The sequence below is a fragment of the Hippichthys cyanospilos genome, chromosome 10 (assembly GCF_059441005.1).
Source record: "Hippichthys cyanospilos isolate Australia breed blue-spotted pipefish chromosome 10, RoL_Hcya_1.0, whole genome shotgun sequence".
NCBI classification, from domain to species: domain Eukaryota; kingdom Metazoa; phylum Chordata; class Actinopteri; order Syngnathiformes; family Syngnathidae; genus Hippichthys; species Hippichthys cyanospilos.
The window spans coordinates 450,539-472,550 of NC_142378.1; the positions used below are offsets into that span (position 1 = coordinate 450,539).

The following is a 22,012-nucleotide window of genomic DNA, read 5'->3' on the forward strand; positions in this document are numbered from 1 at the left end:
TTGTACGTGTTGTCCTTTGGCTTGCTTCTCAAATAGCAGCAATTGAGAAGGAATAAACGCTGGTGTAATTCAATGTTCTTTTTGGATGTTACACACACGCGCGCGCGCACGCACGCACGCTGACCCCATGCGCCAATGTTAACGCAAAGCAGAGGTTCACTTGCTTGGTTTGCCTTGAGGCCTTTTTCAACTCTGTGCGTTCAGCCTTCCTGTGTGGCGTCAGCATGCTAGCGCATTTTTTATTTTGATTTCAAACTTTCACAATAAGATATATTCCGTAGAATGACATTGTAACCATATACAGATATTACACTGGAAATGTTTCATATGATCTCCAGCCGACAGTACTGGATTTTTTTGCCAAGAGGTTGAGGTAGTAACATTAGAAAATGGCTTAATAAATTTGAAACAACATCTTGTTCTTTTAAGTCGGTGTCTCTCGAAATACGGTCAAACGTTGACATCAAATGAATTCCATTTGAAAGCATCTAGGAAGGAACGCATGGTGGCGTCTTGAACCGCTTCTTGTTTTGAAAATCCATAGTGATTTTCAGCCTCCCACTGTTTTTCATTGAATTGTCTTTTGTTCGATGTTTCAAGATAACGACGGCCCGAGTCGGAGAAACCATTGTACTTTTCCCATAATATAGCCTACGTTTAACTTGATATAAGCTCTTGAGACCCTCGCTATTGATTTGTGTCCAACATGGACATTTGTTTTTGGTCTATATATTCTGACTAAGTCCGTACTAAGTTCTCGCGTCCTCGATCGAGGACATTCTCCCCTTACCAATGATATCTCATATGTTTGGGTGGGATGCAAATAACTTTGCCGCCTTGCTGAGACAGAATGGACGCAACACAAGGATTTAAGAAGACCAAATCAGATTTTTGTTTTTTGTCTTGCGGGTCAGTGACGGCAGTTCTTTTCAGCGTGACCTCCCCGCAATCGTCGGCGTGATCCAACCCGGTCAAAGCGCGTGTGCTAAATTGTTGTCTGATGGGGAGCAGACAGAGGCAATTGTTCAACTTTCAACTATTTAGTGAAGAATTGCGCTGAAAGAGGTCGTAGGTTGGCCGGCCTATTTTCAAAATGGCTCCATCTTGCCTAATGCTCGCATCTTGTGTCTTCTTTTGCACCCGCGCTAATGGTGGCTTTTTCAAAAGGGGATCATTAAGAACTCGCCGGCTTTCTACATACATAAATATTCTTTTTTTTTTTTTTAATGCAACATTTAAAATTCATTTTTAACTCTTTCAATGCCAAAAATGTACAGACATTCAATCCCAGGTACCTAAGTATTAACTCAATACTTAAGTACATTAATGACTATAATTTCCAGATACTTAAATATTAAATTGACTCTTAAGTATCTGGGATTGAATGTCCAGACTGTTAAAAAAAAATACAAAACTCTTAAAGAAACGTGAAAATATGTCCCTGGCATTGAATGAGTTAGGAACATAATCAACTACTTTAGTGTATAATGTGATTAGTTAAATACTTATTTACGTCAAGCAATTAATTACTTTATTTCATTTAGTACCAGCCGTTTTTAGACACTCCATGAGCGAAACCCTTGAAAGGAAAAAAAGAAAAAAGAAAAATACGTGGCTAAATAATTACCTAAATACATCTTTGGGATTGAATGTTAATCACACAATGTTAGCATCCATTTTTGGTCTTCAAAGGCACATATGGGCTGTAAATCACGACTAATCTATTTGTTGTCCTTTAAGTGCGCCTGCAGATGATTCCGGTGCCTAAGAGTCGGAGTGAATTAAGAGTCGGTACCAGAAGCGCACCGACAAAAATGGCAGTAAGGTGTTTTCAAAAGTAGCACTAAAGACATAATTACACCGAATATTAACAAATTGTTACTTTTTCAATGGACAAAGGGCTACTCCTTGTGATGTGTGCACTTGGCCATTTGGGGGCAGTAGGGTACATACATATCCTCCTGAAACCTAGCCCATTCTTTTGTGTCCACTGTAGTGGACATTAGCTTTGGCTAGCTAGAGTTTCCTGCCGAGCCAAGCCATTGATTTAAAAGTACAATGTGGCATTGTCTTAGTTTTATCTTTAGTTTGACAGTAAACTTCAAATGGAAAGGCAATAAACAGCTTGAAGCCTCTTTTTTTAAAAAAAAAAAAAATCAGAATCTGCCAGACTGCAGTTTATTGTTATTGTGAGTTGAGTCAAGTAAAAAATAAGTAAGACCCATGCAACGCTGGTTTAGCCTCGTAAGACCCAGCTCATTTATTTGAGTCCACTTTTGTCCATTTCGTCTCAGTAACACAGCAAATTCAATTGCTTCCCACCCAAAGACTTGAAACATTGATGGAAAAGCTAAGACGTCCTCAATTGAGGACACTAGGACTTAGTTGGGTAGGATGAATAAGACAAAAGAGCCAGCCCAAAACAAACGTCTACTACGAATAAGCCGGGCACCGGGAGGACGTCATAACGCGCTTGAAAATCCCAACAAATCGGACGTGGGTTTTAGCGATTCGGCCGCAGTCCCGTGCGTGGCTTTTCCCCTGACGCGGCTTCCCATCTGTTCCCGTTTTAGATTCGCAGGAACGGCGCTCAGATTTTGCCGCAATCAAAATAGATCGCGTCGGTCGTCACGCTCCAAGATCAACACACCTGCGGGCGCCGGCTTTGGGAGTAGGATTTCAAAAGGCTGGCGCGCGGCGTATTGTAAAGTCCGGCGGCGTCTTTGCATTTGTGCGCGGCGAGCCACGTGAAGGTGTGAGTGATGGCGGTGCCAAATGTTGACCTCGTGCGGCTTGTCGCGCCCCTCTCTCTCGTGGAGCCTTTTTGAAGTCGGGACTCTTCAGATCTCAACACGTGGCTCATATTTGCGCTCCGATACCTCCCGGCCGCCTTGATTTGGGACGTAAACGCCAAGCTCGTCGCCGTGTGTTTTTGTCTCTCGGGTGCGGCCGATTCAGCGGTTGAAGAGGGGTTGGGGGCACGGTTACGACTTCCGTTGCTCTGCCAGGTTCTCTTGTCGCGATACGACGCCGCGAGAAGACACCGCATCGAACAAATGTGAAAAAAAAATGGGGCCGAGGGGATACGAAAGTCGACCGAGTCGGGTAAATCCGCGTTTGAAAATAGCTAGACTAAAATATCCGATTCGGATATCCGCCTGAACCATCTTTGCGCCATTCTAAAAATAAAATCAAAATAAAAATCATCATCAAAAAAACAGGGGCGATCACAATGGGCGTTTTATATATTTTTTTCAAAGTGAGAAAATAGCGTTCAATTATTGCAGTGGGCATCATTCTTATGCTGTCAATTTTTCCAATAAAGATTTTTAGTGCGCCTTTCAAGTGTTTGAACAGCTTTTTGACACAAATGTGTCGTTAACATACCGCAGCTGTTGATTTCGACTTCAACACAATAAATACAATTTTATTCCACAGTATGTTTTCCACCCGTCTAAAATGCCAAGAGATAGCAGTGAAAACGCTCGAAAAGTACTGTCGGGACGTCAACACATTTCCTTCACTCTGGAGGATAGAAGTCAGTGTTTTGCAACACAGTCTGATTTGATTTGTTTGGGACGCCACACAAATGTGGTGAGCAAAAGGACTTTTTAAGTGTCTGCGTGTCCGCTTTCATTCATGAGCGGGATTTCACAATCTCTGTCCGTTACACAACTCTGCGGCGTGGCGGCGTGCCTTGTTGTTGTTCGCCGGGCCCGGGCTCCACTGAAGGAGATTTATGGCGTGAGGAACTTGCTCCCCCTTTTTTTTCCTTCAAGATCCTTTTTTTTCTGGGAAACTCCCAGGAGAACTGAACGTCAAAAACTTTTGGGCCTTGTACAATATGAAGTTGAGGGTTGCAGCTACACTGCACAGTAAAATTCTAGTGGACACATAATTAGCGACGGTCTCATGTAATGATGCGACGTAACTTTGATTAGCTTGTATACGAAAAGCAAGATTGAGCGAATATTCGGAGGCACTTTCAAGTGACGGCTACTGGAGGCTGCAGACAAACTAACATCCCGCAGGGGATGGATGCACCTGCTATTAAATGAAAGCCCAAGTAAGCGGAGCTGCGTTCAACTTTATTGGATGGACGTTCGGTTATTAAGACATGTGGGACCGTTTTCTAAATGGCAGAAAACTCATAGAAGGCTGACAGAGAAGGCTGATCAGGATCAATTCTTATTTGTTTTGGTCCTCAAAACATATTTTGCCCTCCGGCGAACCTTCCTTCATGCAATAAATTCAATGGAGGAATTTACCACTTTTGGCCGAATGATTTCTCGCGCCGTAGCGTGGCACACTCAGTGCAAACGGGTTGAGTTACGAGACATTAGGTCTGATCGTTATTTCATAACAACCGGAGAAAAATACATCGTTTGAATAGCGAGAAAATTGTGTTCAAACATTAATGAGTGAGATCATTTTGAAGTCCGGGCCTTTTTCTTTCCTGACTTCGCAAATCAATTCCCCAAGTTCAAAGTGAAGATCGAATAAATCCGAAAGCAGCGCTAGGCCCAATTTCGAGCCAGAAATCTAGGGCCACTATCCTGCAGATGTTTTATGTTTGTGTCCTCCGACGAACTTCATTCGAGTTGATCAGCTCATCAGCGAGCACGATGGAAGCCTGAAACGATCCCGATCATTTGAATCGGGTGCGTTGGAGGACGGGAATAGCAAAAACGTGCGGGACAGCGGCCCTCAAGGACCGGCTTTGGACACCCTTGCTTCGGGGACTGGGAGGCGCCTGTAAGTAAGATCTGCCATCTAGTGGTAAACGGTGAAGTAACGATTAATAATTGCTCACTTAATGTAAATATTTCATTTTAAAATTGAAGATAAAAAAAACGAAACTATATTGTGAATATTTGTATCTATTTGAACCCTACCCCTAACCCTACCCTTTTAAATGACAAGCAGACGTCCATGACTAGCCCGATATAGTAAATATTTGTCTGGAAAAACACTTCCAAACCTTAGATATGAAACGGTGTCTGTCCGAACTTCCATAAAACTCTCTTGCTGATGTTTTTTTGTTAGTTGGCGAGAAATTTCTAGTTCCTCGCTGGGAAATGAAATCTGCAGCACTAATGCAGTTTCCATTTTTTGGCTAATGAGCATTTAGTAACGCATCGCAGTCCAATTCTACGCCCCAAACTTTATTTTTGCAGCACGGTCTCATTTTTGTGTTATTTCGCATACGGTGAGTAATCCAACACATTTATCTATAATTACTTTCTCTGTGCTCGACTGCCCGCTGGCATCCAGTATAATGCAGAAGAAAAAAAAAATGCAGACCCAGATTTGAGAGCCTCTGGGAAAGGGAGCTGAATCCGAGCCCAGAGGGGCTCGCAAACAAGCAGGCGGAGGAAAAAGTAGACATGGAAGGATCACAGAGCAACAGTAAATAACGTTACAGTAGGAATAATGAGTTCCCGCTGCGCGCCGGGGCCCCGATTGGACTAATGACAGAGACCTGGTTTAGATTAAGCCTTACGCAAACACGTAGCGACGCAGGGCCTGTCACGTGTGCTCCGGTGAGTCGGGATGGCTTTGGATGATTAGTCGGCAGATATGAAACCATCAAATCGAAAAAGTGTATTTGATTGATCGCGTGCGTGCGCTTAATAATCTTTGTGATGGTATATATTCACCTTGTGTTGCGGTAAGGGCGAAAATCTGCGCAATCGAGGGCACGTTAGGTTGAATTAAAAAAACAATCCTATCAAGCATTAGTAAATACATCACAATATTGAACATTTGGGACGTATTCGAGAAATGTCAAGCTTGTGTTCAAAGAGGAGCTTTGTCTTCGGTAGACTGCGCACGCTTCATGGACCATCTATCTACATACGATATGTGACGTTCAAAAAAAAGAGAGTCGCTCATAATCGCCCGTGCTAGCGTACAAACAGGACGAGGCTGTCGCTCTTTGAATAAAGTGCACACTCACTGCTGGCCAACTTTTGCTGTGTCACTTCAAATCTAAGATGCGAACGTTGCGGCCTTCAGCTGCTCCCTCCTCAGTCACCCGTTTTCCAATGTCTCTGTGTCCTCCCGCATTGCAGTGTCCACATCAGACATCAAGTGGGGGTGACAGACGGAAAGCTACATGTTTCTGCTTGCCGCTCTCATCGCTTCTCCAGTTTTTTGAATCTGGCCTCTGCAGAGAGAAGGAAAGACTTGATGCCTGCCGGCGGAGCTAACGAAACACCCTGCTGATTTGTGGTGCAATACCGCCACCTGATGGTGGCCTCACGCAAACTGATGTAGGAATCTTTTAAGAATCATGTTGACGGTCTTATAAATTTTACATACCAGAATTTTAAGAGTCTGTAATTTAACTGTAAAAATTACTTTACTATTATTACCATAAAATAATAAATTTCAATGAAAATTACATTTTAAAACTTGATGCCGGGAAAGCTCACGAAAACAGTTGATTCTTGGTGCAATACTGCCATCTGCTGGGGAACTGGTGGCCTCATACAAATGGATGCTAGCGTCTTTTCAGAATGATGTTGACGGTCTTATCAAATTTACAGACCACAATCTTAAGAGTCTGTCACTTAAGTGTTGACTATTGTTAACATTAAATAATTCATTTCATGGAGAATTACTTTTTGAATCCAGCCTTGCGCAAGTCAGACACTTTTTTTATTAAAAACAACAAGAAGTATTTAGCGCGGGGTGTACTATCACCTTATTGCATAGGGTTTGGCCTTGTTTTTTCAACTGTTTTTTTTTCCCCAAGATCTGTTTCACTTTTATCTTTTTTGGAGAGATTAAAACAAAATCATCCAGTACAGTTCAATGTGTATCAATAGTATAAAGATTTTTGCTATTCCTGACAATGTTTTCAAGTTGAAAAGTCTGCCTCTGGCGAAAACAATAAAATACGGCGTGTTTATGTGTTCCTCACCTAATTTTTTGGAATACGCATCCAGTTTGTAAGCAGCTTGTTCCAACGTGGAGACTTGCTCCTCAATCTGATTGATCTGGTCCAGGTAAGGCTGAAGGCTAGCGTCTAAGAAAACGTGCAAAAGTGAATAATATGAAGGTGCTGTTTATTCCTCAATCCAGGATGACGCGAATTGTATGTGTGACTCACACTTATTGTTGAGATCCTGCAAGTTTCGACTGATGTTGATGCTGATGTCTTTCATCTCCATGTATTTCAAACTAGTTAGTTTGTTCATGTTCTCTAACAGACGATAATCTTCGCAAGTGGCTGAAATAAGCGCCACGAGAAAAGAGGTCACGAAAAAGTAAAGGCAGCCATGGTTGAAAAAATTGTAATGATTTTAGCAATACCTGTGAGTTCTCCTTGAAGAAAAACGCCCATCTTTTCAAACATGTCGGTACACAACGCGTCGATGTCAGGCTCCGTGGGCTCCACGGCTTCTTCTGCTGTTTCCACGCCACCATCACCTCGAGGAAGCAAAAGGAATTCGGAGAAGGAAAAACAAAGCTCAAAACACGAATGTGTAATTAAGTCATGAGTATTTCATAGAGAACCGCAGCAGTCACTAAAAAGAATCGTTGACAAAGGCTGTCATTCTCCTGCACTGAAGCACTTATTTTATACATCGGGTGGAAATAAAGGACAAGAGACTCCTTCTTACCACTTCCTTACTGTCCGACTATTTCAACCGAAACTAGAATCAAAGCATCCTTCATTTTCTCTCGGAATAAAGTTTGCACCCAAACTAGCAAAGTTGCCAATCAGTATAATCAATTGTGTAATTGGAAATCGAAATAACACGGGTAGAACATTATGCATAAATATCTCGAGTTTATTCATTTACCAGTGCACGGCACAGGGGAAAACAAACGCTTCGACTGTTATTAGCTATTAGCATTAGCACGCTACGGAAACTGGACCAGTTATTCACTTACTGTTCGTGTTGGGTCTTTTGCCAACGGCCACTGGTGTTTCCTTCATATCCTCTGCAGCTTCCCCGTGGCTCGTAAAATCCGCAGCGGCGTTCGGAGGAGCGGGTATGGCCCCTGGCGACTTGGAAATGCCGTCCATTGCGGCAGCGTCATCTCCCAAGGCAGCCGTTTTGTGTCTAGTGTTTTGACCGCCGCCAACATCTGTCATGCGAGCGGGGAACACGTGATTTCCGCCCAAAACCAGAGCTACTTCCGCTACCAAAATGCACCGCCAAGCCCAATTTGTTTCACGCCGTAGGCTAACGTAAACCCGCCGGCTGCCATCTTACGTTGCCATTCGCCACCTCTCTTTCATTGCTTTGCATTTTAACATTGATATTTCCGGTTTTTTTTATTTACATTTCCATGGGAAAATACAATAGTATGTGTCAAATTGAAGTCGGTTTCTTAATGTGTAATTCAAGTCTTTCTATTTACAAAAAGTGACTTCATTGGGATGGAAGAAAAAACCCACCTAAAACGTGAAGTAGACCTGGACACCTCATGTAAATATTCTAAGAAAATCATCTATGTGATGTGAATACACTGGAAACTTCTTTTTTTACTTTTTTTATGAATATTTTTAGTGAGCGCCTGTTGCCTCTAAACGTTTTACATATTTTCACTCACATGAATTGTTTGATTTTATACAAAATGTGCGTGTCGTAAATTTGTCCGTGTGATGTGAACTCAGGTGACAAGGAAACATTTGACAAGATTTATACTTCTTTTTATACAACCATTTTGCTTGTCTATGTATTGTCTGACTAAAAAAGCGCATTTGATGAATTTTATTCTGCGTGTTTCTTATTCATTAAAAGTGTGCTCACCAAAATGGGACTGCTTTTTTTATTCTCAAAAAAATAACATTTGTTATTCTGGAAATGGTTATTTTTCAAACACGCAAGGCACGATGTGACTTCAAAGACTTGTGATCAAATACACGGAAGACAACTTCTATTGATTCGTTACTAAAAAAAAAAAAATTGAAATCGGATAAGACTTGCGGCCGTGGACGATCAGTGTCTGGCCGCCTTACAAATTTTGTCGTAAACCTCCGGGAAAGCGTCCTTGCAACTCAGCTCCTGTCTCAACTTGTGATATAGGCGTCCGTCAAACATCTCCCAAAATTCAGCGCGATCCATGTAGACGTCAGCGTAAAGCATCTGGAACCTGCAAAATCAAAGCAGATCAAGATTGACATTTTTTACACAAATTTTATTCTAAACCTTTAAAAGTATTATTCTTTTTTTCTCACACTTTCTACACATGCTAAAATGCTCTATATTGTTCAAAAAAATCTCATCGTTCTATCTTGAACATGTTCCAATTATTCACCACATTTGCGTTCATTCATTTTCTTTCTAAAAATGTGATTTTCCCCTGATTGTTTCAGCCAAAAATGCAGCCAAAACTTAAGGCTTGGGAATGATTTTCAACATGCCGAAAATTCACACTTTTAAAATAAATCTGAATTTTTCACAGTTTAAATACCTACAGGAGTTTTAAAAAATTACATTTGTTTTTCTCAAGTAATTTCTGTACTGACCAATTTAAACTGTTATCATTTGAACCCCCTCAAAACTGCTGCTGCAGATTTGCAAGAACGAAATAATAATCACTTCTTTTTCCACATTTATATTTCATGAGACATTCTTTAGTCAGAAGTTTAAAAAAAAGTAATAAATCTTGATATGAGCCACAGAAGGTGAAAAATTTCAACCCAAAAGTACCAATTACCAAATCCAAAACATTTTCACGAATAAATTAGACAAAAAAATCGAAAAAAAAAAGGTTTCTTTCTCTAAATTCTATATTTTTCGATCGATGAAAACGTTCCAAATTTAAACTGTTTAGCTTATCACTACCGGGTAAAAAAAAAAAAATAATGCAAAAAATCACTATGAATATCCAAATAAAGACTTGAAAATGATACATCGTCTTCCTTCTATGTCAATATTTTCAGATTGATTCAAACTGTTGCCGTTTCAAACTGTTTAACTGAGTCCTACGACTTCATTTTTTAAACTCTAAAATAAAACAAGAAGTTAATATTTAGTGAGGAGAAAAAAGCATCACAAAGCACTTTTTTGACCTCTCTAGATGGTGCTATTAGTTTAACCATAAATGCTAGTTCAGTGGAAAAGGATGACATTTCCATTGCACATCTAGAAAAGTAAAAAAAAATCTGAAGTACTTCATGAAGCTTCACTTGTCCATCTGTTATTTTTATCCTGTAATTCATCTAATTCAAGGTCATATACGCAATTCAATATCATTCTGCCATTTTTTCCACAAACTGTAATTATGGACGCTGTTGCGCAAGCATCTTGAAACGCGACATTCGAGCCACGCGGCGCAAATCAGCCTAAAGGACGCGAGACGTACCCGCGGACGTCCCGGACGAACTTCTCCAGCCGCCGCGTGGACGCCGTCGCCTCAAAGTCTTTGACCTTGGGCTCCCCGTAGGCGCCGATGTCCACGTACAGCTCCTCCTCTTCCCCTTCGGGGTGGACCATCCCCCTCCCGGGGGGCAGGAGAAACGGGCAGAGCCACAGAGGGTAAACCTGAACGCAAGGGGGAAAATAAGCCCGATACATCTATTTATTCATTTCTATGTATATCTATTTATTTTATCCGTGGTAAGCAGAGCCCGTTTTTTTTACTATGAAAATCAGCAATTACGAAAAGCAAATATTAGCAGATGTTTTTGTGCTTCGGCATAAAGTAATGCTTTGGCGTCGTCTTGTGGCGTGAAACTGTTTAGGTGAGTTTATGAGCTTCGTGGAACAAAAAAAGAGAGTTTTGATTCCATCTCGTAGTGTCTTGATGCCGAGCAATCATGTTGATGTGGATTGAGAAACTTCATTAAAGACAAAAGTGGTGCTTTGTCACTTCATATCCATTTCTGGACTTGGTATTGTTACATGCACCCCCCCAAAAAAAAACAAGTTTTATGCTTCATGAAGGTAAAGTGAGTAAGAATGTATACGTGGGTGCTGTTTCTTTGGGAATATTGAGTTGGACTTTTTGGATCAACGATAAACTTTCAGCTTTTGTGGTCTGTTTTATAGCGGGAACTGAAATTCGACGCGAAGGGATGGATCAAACGGATGAATGCCCCGTCCCAACGCGGGTGGGCGGGCGGGCGGGCGTTACGGCCATATCCTAACCTGGACGTCCCGGTGAAAGCGGGCGATGGCGGACCGCAGGTGTTTCATGGGCACCAGCATGTCCTGGACCACGTGGCGCTGCTCGTACAGGCGGCGGATGGTTTCTCCCTGCGTGAGCTTCAGCAGGGAGATCTTGGGGGGTACCATCCATCCCAAGAGCCAGCGGAACGCCGGGTGGTTCCCGAAGGGGATGATATCCTGGCGGGGAGAACGTCGGAGCCCGGGAGTCAACTTTTGGGAGCCATGTTTGTCAATCGGGTAAAAATGACTTGAGCCAAGGTCAAATAGAAACAAATCGAGCGGGGATTTAAACCCGCAACCGTGCAACTTTGAGGTGAAATTGTGCTTCCTATATTTTTAATACTTAATACGGAAAGCGGTGCCTTGTCAAAATGATGGTTGCCATTTCAAATGCAGTTCATATTTTGTCTACAATTCATTTGATATCTCAATAGTTTTCCGTTTGAAATCGATACCTTTGCAAACACATTCGTGACATTATAAAAGTGATAATTATGACAAAAACACGCAGGGAAACTCATATCTCAAGGTAGCACTGTAAGTAAAAAAAAAATAAACAAATCTACCGGTACTTTCTATTAAGAATAAATTTAAAGTTGATGCAAAAAAAAAAAAAAACCCACTGGAAAAAGCCCAGAAAATAGCAGAAAACAACAACAAAACCTTTGATTTCCAATAGCTTGGTGCCATTCATCAATGAAAACCAAAACGGAAGCATCCGACGTGTCCGAGCTTCGCACGGAGAAGCAGACGTGGCCCGGAGATTTAGCCGAGTCAGTCCGTCCCGTGACTTTGCTTTCAAAGCCGGCAGGCGGCCGTCCGCGGGGGCCGGCAGATGGACGCGTGTCAGACCAGAGCCATGCATAATTCAACACGCCATTAAGTGACTACACCAGACCGCACGTGCCAAACTAATGGCTGAGTGGGCCACAGAGGAGAAAAAAAGAAAAAAAAAAGAGGCCTTGATGAACAGCTGGAAATGGATGATGGTAAGACACTATGTGTCAGTGTATTTCGCAAGTTTGAAAATGCAAATATAGTCATTTGAACTATATTAAAAAAAAAAAAGGAATACTCAAGGGGAAAAAAATTAAATACAGGACAGACGCTCCTCTACATGTGAACATTTGACTTAATATGAGCAGAGTTGCCTTTAAGTCATGTTTTTCTGTGACAGCAATGTAAACAAACCTTCCGCTTAGAACGTCTTTCTCCGCTGCTAGTGTATCGCTAAACAAAGAGTAAAATTACCCAAGTACAAAAAAAAAAACACATTCACAAGGCACTAACTAATACTGAGGTGTCCAAAGTGCAGCCCGCGGGCCATTTGTGGCCCGCCATTCACATTTGAGCGGCCCGCACCATATCCTTAAAATACTTTTTTTTTTGACATGTCCCACAATGCTACTTAAAATCGCAAAACAACAATGACGGTGGGCAGCATTAAGAGTAAAAGAAAAAAAAATCCAGATTTGTCTCATGAATGTTAACTCATTCAGCACCGTGGGCGAGAAATCTCATCCATCAAAAGAGTAATAACAATAATAAAAATAAAAAAATCTGGTCAAATGCATTTTAATGGAGAAGAAGTGACACCCTTGATTATTGCTTACCTAATATAAGCCAACTGGGCACTGTAGTTCTAACTGTGACCATTGGATGGCAGTGTTTGCACACTTACAACACAGGTATTACCTTCAGCAATTCTAACTGAAGAATGGAAGTCAATCTTTCATATGGCAGCACCCACATTTATACAGACAAACGAATGGGCATGCGTATGTTTTTTTTGGTTCAGCCTCGGTACCTGGAGCTCCCAGAAGATGCTGCGTGTGTGTCTGTGGTAATACTGTCTAAGAGGGATGTACTCCACTCCATCCTTGCCGCCCAACAGGTAGCCCTCCACGTGTTTGAAGAACCAGGGTTTGAAGTGCAGGCCAATTCTGTTGATCTAAAGAAAAGAAATGATCAAGTTTCCTGTCCATATTTTTATCATGTTCAATGTAATGATCGTTTGAAATAAAGCTGCTCGATAGATAAACTGATCAATGAACAACTTTTTGATAATCGATTCACCATTGAGATCTAGTTGAATTTAAAATGAGCCAACTCTTCACTCAAAGGAAAACACGTGCAAACATTTGCTTTGATTTTGGAAGAAATGATGACATTTTTGCCAACTTGACCTGACATTGCAGACCAAACTAGTCCTGAACCTGAGTTTACTCATGTTATTCCTTATTTTGTCCAATGCTTTGTTCTTTACGTCAAAGACATTTCGCATCAAAGGGAAAACATTGAAAGTAAACCGGAGGGATCGGAAATTTCATCCACATGGTGACAAAATGCCAAAGTTCAACATCGCATGACCAATTATTCATCACACTATGATGTAGAAGAAAATGACCCAAAAATGGACAAAATACTGCAAGTGTTGAACAACTACCTCCTGCTTTTGAAAGAAGGAAAAAAGCATACATTTTGAAATTCCATTCGTGATTTGAAAGGTGAGTTTTTTATTTGCGAGCGTGTCACAAAAACGTGTGTTTTTATGCCAAAAATCATTCGGGTGATGAAAACCAAGTTGAGAAAATGTCACTCGTGGCTGGCGCTCCGCCTACCTTGCCTGGCTCGGCGCGTTCGCTCATGCTGCCCGTCATGAGCACGGCGGAGTCCAGCGAGTATTGGATGCCCTCCACAAAGGTGTTGCGTTTGTCGCCGGACGCCTCGGCGAAGCGGCGGCAGATGTTGTCCAGGCCCCGCACCGGTTCGTAGCGCAGCTTCACCCACGGCTTGGCCGGCACGATTTTCATCTCGGCCGCCACCAGGAAACCGAGAGTGCCGCACGACCACGGCACGGCGTGGAAGAGGTCCGGGTTTTCGTCCTGGGGGTCAAAATAATATTTTAGACATCTATCGTTCAGCGGAATGGGATTACATATATATATATCTATAACATTTGATCAAGTGAATGAGGTTTTTTTAAAACATTACTTATTACCGGCCATTTTAGACTCTCCTTTAGGATTATAGTTGGGGAAAAAGATTGTAAAATATACAGTAACTACTTGTGATTGAATGGCTGCACACATTTTGGGGATAGAATCAATTAATCAACCGATTAATCGATGAATTCGATTTTCTTTTCTTTAATTACTTAATACCAGCAATTTTTAGATCCTCCTTTAGGAAGATATACTTGGGAAATTTTTGAAAAAAAAAAATGGTTACCTGTGATTGAATATCTGCACTATTAAAAAAACTTAAAAGCACATCTTTGGGATTGAACTGACTACTTCACGAATTCATGAATGAGTTTTTTTCAAACATTATTTACAACCAGCTATTTTTAGTAGCTCCTTTAGCAAAATGTTCACCCCCAATATCGGAATTTCTTTCCTGCCCTTCCTGCTTTTCCTTGCCGTTCTAGAAAAGTGTCATTGCACATCCACTACAGTAGGTGGCAGTGGCGCGCTCATCGTGCGAGTGTGCTACGGAATATTAAAAATGTAAATAAAATGATTGCGATTGACCTTTTTCCTCTGTCTTCCGTAAACAAGGATGCGGTGTTAAGCAACAATTTTGTCGACAAATTACGCATTAGGGAAAGCTTGGGGAGGCACGAAATGTTTTCTTCTTCCTACTGGGGGCCATAACATACATTTGCTAATATGTGCTATGTTTGCATCCCGCATCTCATCTCACCTCAGCGCAGCGCACAAAGCTTCCGTCGGCCAGCACCAGCTCGTAGGCCACGCAGATGTGCTGGAAGAGGCCGTGAACGTGAGAGGACGACTCGATGCCGGTGCCCATCACCAAACCGCCTGAGACAGACGAGGGGGGAGATTGAGAACGCGGCGTGATTTAATTTCTGGCGGCACAACAACAGACGCCTCTCGCTACGCGCGGACGTCAGGCTAAACGAATGCGCGGCCGCCTGATGGGAAAACATTAGGCCGCGTTGACGTGGAGTTTATGGCATCAGGAAATCCATTATGAAACCCGATCCGAGGCCGCCTCCGACTCCGCCGCCATTTCCGCCCCGGTTTTCAGCTGTGCGGCTCCAGCGTCGCTACGCTAATCGTATCAGGGATGAGGCCGAACAGGAAGCGGCGATTGATGGGAGACCGGAGCGCCCCGCCGCCCCCTCCTGCTCGGCCGCGAGTCCCGAGACACCGACGCCACGTACCCACGGTGAGGTCATCCAGCTCGGGGAGGACAGGGAGAGTCCAGCCAATGGAGGTTAGGAGTGCCGTCACCTGACCCATGTTGACCAGGGGCTCCACTCGTACCACCTGAACCCCCAAAAAACAAAGAAAAACCTGCTACTAAACTTACTTACTAAATACATGAGCACTTGTCATTTCAATGGATTCATCACTCCAGCATTTACTGTTGTGACTGCTTTGTCGCTTGCTTGGTATCGGTTGATATGCAGTTGCCATGGTACCTTAGTTCGCTTTATTTTCTTATTTAGAAATTTATGTCAACGTATTTAAGCTCTGGGTACTCAGTGAGATATTGTCAACATGTCAAATTCTCAAGTAAAGCTTATCTTTTTCCAAGTCTAGTTTCTTGAGTTTAGTTTCTGAGTCTAATTTCCAAGTCTAGTTTTTGAGTCTGCTTTTCATGTCTAGTTTGGGGAGTCTAGTTTCCAATGCTCTCTGTGATTATGGTGGATGCTTGTGTATAAAAGACTTTCAACTTTTCCACTTTCAGGTCCAGTCTGCTTCAGGGTCTAAATTCATTTTTCTAATTATTTTTTGAATATTATGAAAACCCCCAAATTCTTTAAAAATGATGAGTAATGAGGTGATCGGGAATCAAAATGAAAAAAAAAGCAAAAACAAAAAACCATGAAAACCTGCAAAGGAAAAAAAAAAGAAAAGTCTGGAACCATGCAAATCCAACAGGTGTCAAATTTTGAATACGCAAGGTCTAACTGTAGTTGCAATACCGCCAATCACCAGTCGGTGTCAGAAATGGGTCTTTAATAATGTTAACACTTTAAGTTTCTGAAACAAAAAAGAAACAAAACAAACAAAAAAAAAAGTTTTTGCACTCAATTTTTTCAGCTGATCCTTTGCAGCGAAACTATAAACCCACCTCCCTACCTGGCAATAACCCAAATACATCAGGGGGACAGGAATTGCCATGCAAACACCAACTAGAATCTTGTGTCCACACCTGCCTTCGGGTGTCCACCTCTAAAATGTCCATCATATTGATGGCGATGTTCCTGTGGGTCTTCTTGTACTTGCCCACCCGAAGCGACACTGTGAGCCAGCCGGGCCGGCCCGTGCACATAAAGCCCTTGCAGCCTTCTTCCCGCCACTTGCGCACCTGAACAAGGGTGAGAATAGTTGAGTTAAGCTTTGTGACGAATCAACGCCGGTTGTGGGACACGATCAGGAAATGAAACAAATGTATAGTTTGTTTGGATTTTGTATAAAAACTGAAAAAAGGCATGTGAAATTATCCACGTATTTTTTCTTTCAGTGCAGCCAACTGACTACAAAAGCTCCCTGGTATCTGAATATTTTTGAATGATCCAATCAATATTAAACCTAAATTCGTCCTAAACATAAATCAAGTAAAAATGGAATTGCTCCGTGGTCGTCAGAGGTCTGTTAAAACAATATTAGGGAGTGAATAAACTTCATGAAGATTAATAAACTGTGACGTTTAAAGAAGGATTTGATAATACGTTGAAAATACAGTGAAGACTATCTTTTGAAAGATAAATATTTCCTCTTAACTTGAATGTACAAAGTGATTAGGTTCCTATGCGCATGCGCCATGTTTACGAGCATGTAGTAGGTAGGTTCTTCTGCGCATGCGCCAGGAGTGCTCACCTGTCTCTGAACGTCTCGCACGCGCTGTTCGTGCAGTCTGGGCGCCGAGCACATCTTGAAGATGAGCCAGGCTCTCACGTAGAAGTACACGTCGAACACGACCGACAGCGGCAGCAGAAACAAGCACACGAATATCCAGCGCTGGTGAACTAAAACGTACTCCACACCTTTCACTTGGACCCACAGGAGACAAAGAAGCGCCACAAAAACAAGGCAGAGCAGCAACTCCATTTTGTACGCTCGCGGGGACGTCGAGACGTACTGTTACCGCGATGTGTGGCGAACGAAGTTAATCTTATCACAAGAAAAGTTGACAGGCTTTCCACAGAGATTGGTTTGTATAAGTGCCAGATGCCAGCGCCGGTCACCCTACCCCAGTGATAGGTGAATGGTACTCCCTACCCTCGAAGCCACCCCCACCAAACGACAGCCATTGGGGGATTCCGGCGGAGAGGCGGAACGAAGCGCAGACGCCGTGCTGCGATTGGTTGAACACGCCAGAGTGGCATTTTGTCGCTTGGCAGTCTCGCTGGGTTTTGACCAATCGCAGAGCCGGAAATCGGTCACACCATCCCACCCTCATGACTTCGCTGTATGCCCAAAGTAATGTTTCTCGTATTTTTAAAAACCTTATTAGTGTACCTACGAATGACTAATTTATATTAAAGCCTGTTTTATGGGGTTATTATGGCAACGTATCATCTTTAATTATTCATTTATACATTATTGCAACTCTTCACTGTGTGAGAACTACATGGCTACTGCAACGGTATACACTGTGTACAATCAATCCTACGACTAACAATTCACATATGTTTATAGTAATACAGTCACATTTGCACTGCATCATATTAATGTCTTTAATACTGCAATTTTGACTCACAATATACCCAGTGACAGATGTTTGAACTATTTCGTTTTGGTATGATGGAATATTGTTCATCAATACAGTTAAAAATGTTTTTAAAGCGCTAATAGTACTTCAAATATCATTGCAGCGTAAGTTAACACATTGATAATGGAGTTTAGAGATACTTTTAGAGATTATCTATCTATCTATCTATCTATCTATCTATCTATCTATCTATCTATCTATCTATCTATCTATCTATCTATCTATCTATCTATCTATCTATCTATCTATCTATCTATCTATCCATCCATCCATCCATCCATCCATCCATCCATCCATCCATCCATCCATCCATCCATCTATCAAACTAGCTAGTTTGAAATCTGCGACCATTTAAACTATAGCTGGCTAGCTATTAAAATGTGATCTATAAAAATATAGCTAGCTAAATTGGCTAGCTAACAAGTGTTATGAGAAGAGTGTCCTTCTGTCAATCAATCAAAATATAGCAAGCTATTAAACGAATATAGCTAGCTAGCTCACTGTTAAAATATGAAATGTGTCCACCTTAGAGTATACGATTTTTTATAGATTTGAGTGCATTTTAACTACTTTTAGTAAATTATGAGTACTTCCTGGTCCTAGTTTTGATTTATAGGTCCTTTATGTCATTTTTATTTTGTGAACCAGCACATAGTCTAACAAATGCAAAAGGGAATCCACAATGTCTCTTTAAGTTTAGTTGAAACATTTGTAAGAAACCCCTTTGGAAATGATTGAAAAATGAGAACAGGTTTTGATGTTTGGATGCTTCTAATTAGAAACCGTATAAATAAGATTCACATGTTTCACTTTTAAAAAAAAAAAAAGACTGTTGACTCTATGTGTTTATGTGACTCTATTGTGGCCCATCCAATATTTGAATTGTTACCACGCGTGCTCTTATTTCTGTAATTGATGTCACACATAATTCCAGTTTCCAAGTCATCATTTTCCTGGACACACGCGCACACACACGCACACACACACACACGCGCGCACACACACACACACACACACACACTAAAGTGGTACGCTTCAGACACATTAGACAGAGGAGGGTGGGGCGCCAGTAAAGATTTCTTAATGGGCTCTTCTCGTCCATCTGCCGTGATGACAAACACGCATCTTGCCCACAGCAAAGGAGCCCTCGGAAAAAAAGGTCCCCCCTAGCGCCTTCGCCAAAAGTGGACTTTGACTTTTTTCTTTTTTTTTCGTTCCCGCTCCACCCACAGGGGAGGAAAAAGCGACTCTCGGGATCTCCGGAAGGAAGGCGCGGATGCCCGATGGCCCCGGGATCGCGCGGGGCCCCCCGGACCCCAGCCACGCCATCGGTCGGGCCCGGGCGCTGACCCGGCGGCGGGGAGGATGCCGTCCCTGCACCACGGAGCCATCTTCGTGGGCGCCTTCCTCATCGTGACGGGCGGCTCCACCGCCTTCCTGGCGTCGTCGCAGAGCCGCCTGCAGCCCTTCTCGCTGTGCTGCGTGGTGCTGGGGGTGGTCATGCTCATCCTGGGCCTCTTCTGGGCCATGAACGGCAAGGGCGCGTCCGAGTACGACCGGCAGGAGTCGGACCCCGACTGCCCCCGCTACCCCTGCGGCGAGTACGCCGGCTACGGCGCCCGTGCCCTCTTCGCCGGCGACGCCGGGCGCTTCCCCGAGTCGCGCTCGGTCTTTCTGCCGGGGTGAGTTTGCGAAAGCCCTTTTCCTTTCCCCGGGGGGGTCCTTTTAGTCCCGGCCGCGTTTCGGATCCGAGCGCCCGAGGCGGATTTAGGCCCCCCGTGGCATTTTCTAGGAATAGGCCAGCGGCTCTCAACCTTTTCGCAGTGAAACGAATGATCTTTTCGGCCAAGTAACCCTCGACCGGTGCAAAGCATTTTTTGATTTCCAAAAAAAAAAGTTCTTAAAGCGTGCCGTCAGTGTCTGAGTTATTCAACTTTAGGCCCTTTCAAACTTCGTTTGTATCGGTCCGCAAAAAAAATATCAACCTAAAGTTGGATCATGGAAGAAAACTGTTGTCAAAAAAAACCCTCAATTCTTCATGAATATTGTTCCGCAAAAAATAATCAATATCAAGTGTCAGACCTGTTCTCAAAAACAAATAATTATAAATAAATATTTGTCCAAGAAAAATATTAAACAGAAATTGTCCTCTTTTGGGATTACATTGGAGAGCTTTTAATAAGTATTTAACCACAAAAAAACACATTTCGGTTATGAATGTATTTTTTACTATTAAAAACAAAAGTTTGATAAGCTATCAATGCTTCAGTTTTGAAGCAATGTATATGAGGACAAAGCACAAAAGCCACGAGTTTTGGTAAAAGAAAGCACAATTTTATAAAGCGAATCCGGAAATAAATCCGCAAAAGAAAATATTTGAAGGTTTTTGGTTGCATTCAGTTTAATATTTAATGAAATCATATTTTTGAAACTCTTGATTCATCTTATCATTGACCTAAGCATTCTTTTAATGTAACCAAGAGATGTTTTTTTCCATTTATCGGTTAGTAGTTTCCACAAATCATCGTTATTCTTAATTTATGATTGTCCATTTGTAAAGTTTGGCTTTGTTGACGTTCCCTTTAGCGCAGCTCCATCTAGTGGCCGCATAACGCAACATCAGCCACTACTGTAGCTTCTCTTCCATGCTCCTTATACTCCCGTGTGAAAACTTTGGCGGTGCGCCTTATAGTGCGGCAAATACGGCGCAATAGAACATTGCCCAGGTCCCGAAGTACCAAAGCAGCCCCAGACCATCACACCATTACCATAATGTTCATCTGCTGATAGGTTCTTTTTAGATTTAACCGACAGAAAAGGGCACGCAGCCCACTCGGAACGCCTCTTCGTAGTACAGTTGCACCAAAGGTCTCTTTCATTCATTCATTCATTCGACAGGAGCATGGATTGCCAAAGGCACGGCGCGCGCAGCGAGGACTTCGACTACCCCCCCATGGATGCCGGCGGTTTCAGCCCGCCGCCGCACCCGCCCCCCTGGCTGGGGCCGCCGCCTCCCTACGAGGTGGCCATCAAAACCACCTGCAGCTCTACGCACCTTCGCCGCGCCTATTCCGACACGCACCTGGCCGCCGAGCCGCTCTTCGGACGCTCCAGAGAAATCAGCTTCGAGATTTGAACGAGACTTCCGCGCGGCCGTTTTTTACAGCGCGGAGGAGGAGGAGGAGGAGGAGGCTGGCGTGAGAGACGAGGGGACGCCGCGGTAGTCAATCAGAGGAAGCACAGGGACGAACTCCCACCATTCAAGACTCTTCCATCGACATAATATGCATGATTTCGGAGACGCACGATAAATATAAAAAGTCCCTTCGCGAATGCCACTTCGCTGAAGACACCAAGGTCAATTATTTCAAAACTTTTTCAACCGTTAGGTCGACTATAATTTATAATTTATATAAAAACCCTGACCCCATAAATACCTGACCTTATTCAAGGTATCGATACTTGATGTCAGCAGATACTAGCATCGGTCGCTCTCTTGGAGTAGATTTACAATCGCAACGTAGAAATTACAAATTGGAGAACAGAAACTTACCATTAATTTTATGGAATGTGAAGAAAAATACTGTATTGGAATATATATGTATGTATTTCAGGAATAATGTGTCTAAAGTTTCGGTACTTGGGATCGGTATCCATGACTACTCGAAACCCGAGTGCTCTTACTGCTATCGGTCTAAGAAAAAATGGTATCGAACATCCCTATTTTTGTTATATAATGTTTATCAATGGCCTGAATGGTGATATTGAATATAGATGATGCTTTCAATTTCTTTGGACATACCGTATGTAGCATTGCATATGCATGTATTAAGGGTTTATACATATACATACATATACATATACATATTCAAGCAAAACTTTTTTTCAACGTGTGTGTAGATATGCGCGTGTAATCATTCGTTTCACCTGAATAAAACTAAAACCGTGATTAAGGGCACAACTAGACCGTGCAAAATGTTGCTTCTTATTTTGACTCTTTTATCGAAATATACCGTGTTTCACTGTACTATAGCGGTTGTAATATTTGGAGCATGATTTGACTCGTTCCACTCAGGAATTTCTTTTACTGACCTCGATCTTTTCGGCGACTGCATTGGCTGTGAAAT

At 42.5% G+C, this 22,012-nt stretch overlaps 3 protein-coding genes across 4 annotated transcripts; 1 reads left to right on the forward strand and 2 right to left on the reverse strand.

Moving 5' to 3' along the window:
• Window positions 1-4,067: 4,067 nt before the first annotated feature.
• On the reverse strand, window positions 4,068-8,130 carry bloc1s2 (biogenesis of lysosomal organelles complex 1 subunit 2). The gene is made up of 5 exons (XM_088425962.1): window positions 7,906-8,130; window positions 7,321-7,437; window positions 7,118-7,237; window positions 6,929-7,033; window positions 4,068-6,169 (listed from the first exon to the last, which is right to left on the reverse strand). Exons 1-5 carry the CDS (start codon window positions 8,108-8,110, stop codon window positions 6,138-6,140), a joined length of 579 nt encoding a protein of 192 aa, XP_088282088.1. The 5' UTR covers window positions 8,111-8,130; the 3' UTR covers window positions 4,068-6,137.
• Window positions 8,131-8,881: 751 nt separating this feature from the next.
• On the reverse strand, window positions 8,882-17,842 carry dhcr24 (24-dehydrocholesterol reductase). The gene is made up of 9 exons (XM_088426573.1): window positions 16,991-17,842; window positions 16,323-16,478; window positions 15,325-15,430; window positions 14,841-14,959; window positions 13,757-14,020; window positions 12,943-13,086; window positions 11,115-11,312; window positions 10,330-10,508; window positions 8,882-9,114 (listed from the first exon to the last, which is right to left on the reverse strand). The coding sequence occupies exons 1-9, from the start codon at window positions 17,219-17,221 to the stop codon at window positions 8,961-8,963; spliced, it is 1,551 nt and encodes a 516-aa protein (XP_088282699.1). The 5' UTR covers window positions 17,222-17,842; the 3' UTR covers window positions 8,882-8,960.
• LOC148416419 (uncharacterized) lies at window positions 17,002-21,719 on the forward strand. Of its 2 annotated transcripts, none has more exons than XM_088426574.1 (3): window positions 17,002-17,593; window positions 19,118-19,567; window positions 20,784-21,719. In XM_088426574.1, exons 1-3 carry the CDS (start codon window positions 17,379-17,381, stop codon window positions 21,019-21,021), a joined length of 903 nt encoding a protein of 300 aa, XP_088282700.1. In that variant the 5' UTR covers window positions 17,002-17,378; the 3' UTR covers window positions 21,022-21,719. The 2 variants fall into 2 exon arrangements, with proteins under 2 accessions (XP_088282700.1, XP_088282701.1); XM_088426575.1 differs by having other exon boundaries at window positions 17,497-17,759.
• Window positions 21,720-22,012: the final 293 nt, after the last annotated feature.

Excerpts from the sequence above, each read along its gene's own strand:
- bloc1s2 (XM_088425962.1), bottom strand. The coding sequence starts at position 8,110 with ATGACAGATGTTGGCGGCGGTCAAAACACTAGACACAAAACGGCTGCC. Across the intron at positions 7,238-7,320 it reads TCTTCAAGGAGAACTCACAG|CCACTTGCGAAGATTATCGT; the intron begins GTATTGCTAAAA and ends CGCTTATTTCAG. Across the intron at positions 6,170-6,928 it reads TGCGTATTCCAAAAAATTAG|AGGCCAGATTCAAAAAACTG; the intron begins GTGAGGAACACA and ends TTCTCTCTGCAG.
- LOC148416419 (XM_088426574.1), top strand. The coding sequence starts at position 17,379 with ATGGTACTCCCTACCCTCGAAGCCACCCCCACCAAACGACAGCCATTG. Across the intron at positions 17,594-19,117 it reads GACTTCGCTGTATGCCCAAA|GGGAGGAAAAAGCGACTCTC; the intron begins GTAATGTTTCTC and ends CTCCACCCACAG. Across the intron at positions 19,568-20,783 it reads CGCTCGGTCTTTCTGCCGGG|GAGCATGGATTGCCAAAGGC; the intron begins GTGAGTTTGCGA and ends TTCATTCGACAG.
- dhcr24 (XM_088426573.1), bottom strand. The coding sequence starts at position 17,221 with ATGGAGTTGCTGCTCTGCCTTGTTTTTGTGGCGCTTCTTTGTCTCCTG. Across the intron at positions 15,431-16,322 it reads AGGTGGACACCCGAAGGCAG|GTGGTACGAGTGGAGCCCCT; the intron begins GTGTGGACACAA and ends TTGGGGGTTCAG. Across the intron at positions 10,509-11,114 it reads GCTTTCACCGGGACGTCCAG|GTTTACCCTCTGTGGCTCTG; the intron begins GTTAGGATATGG and ends CCTTGCGTTCAG.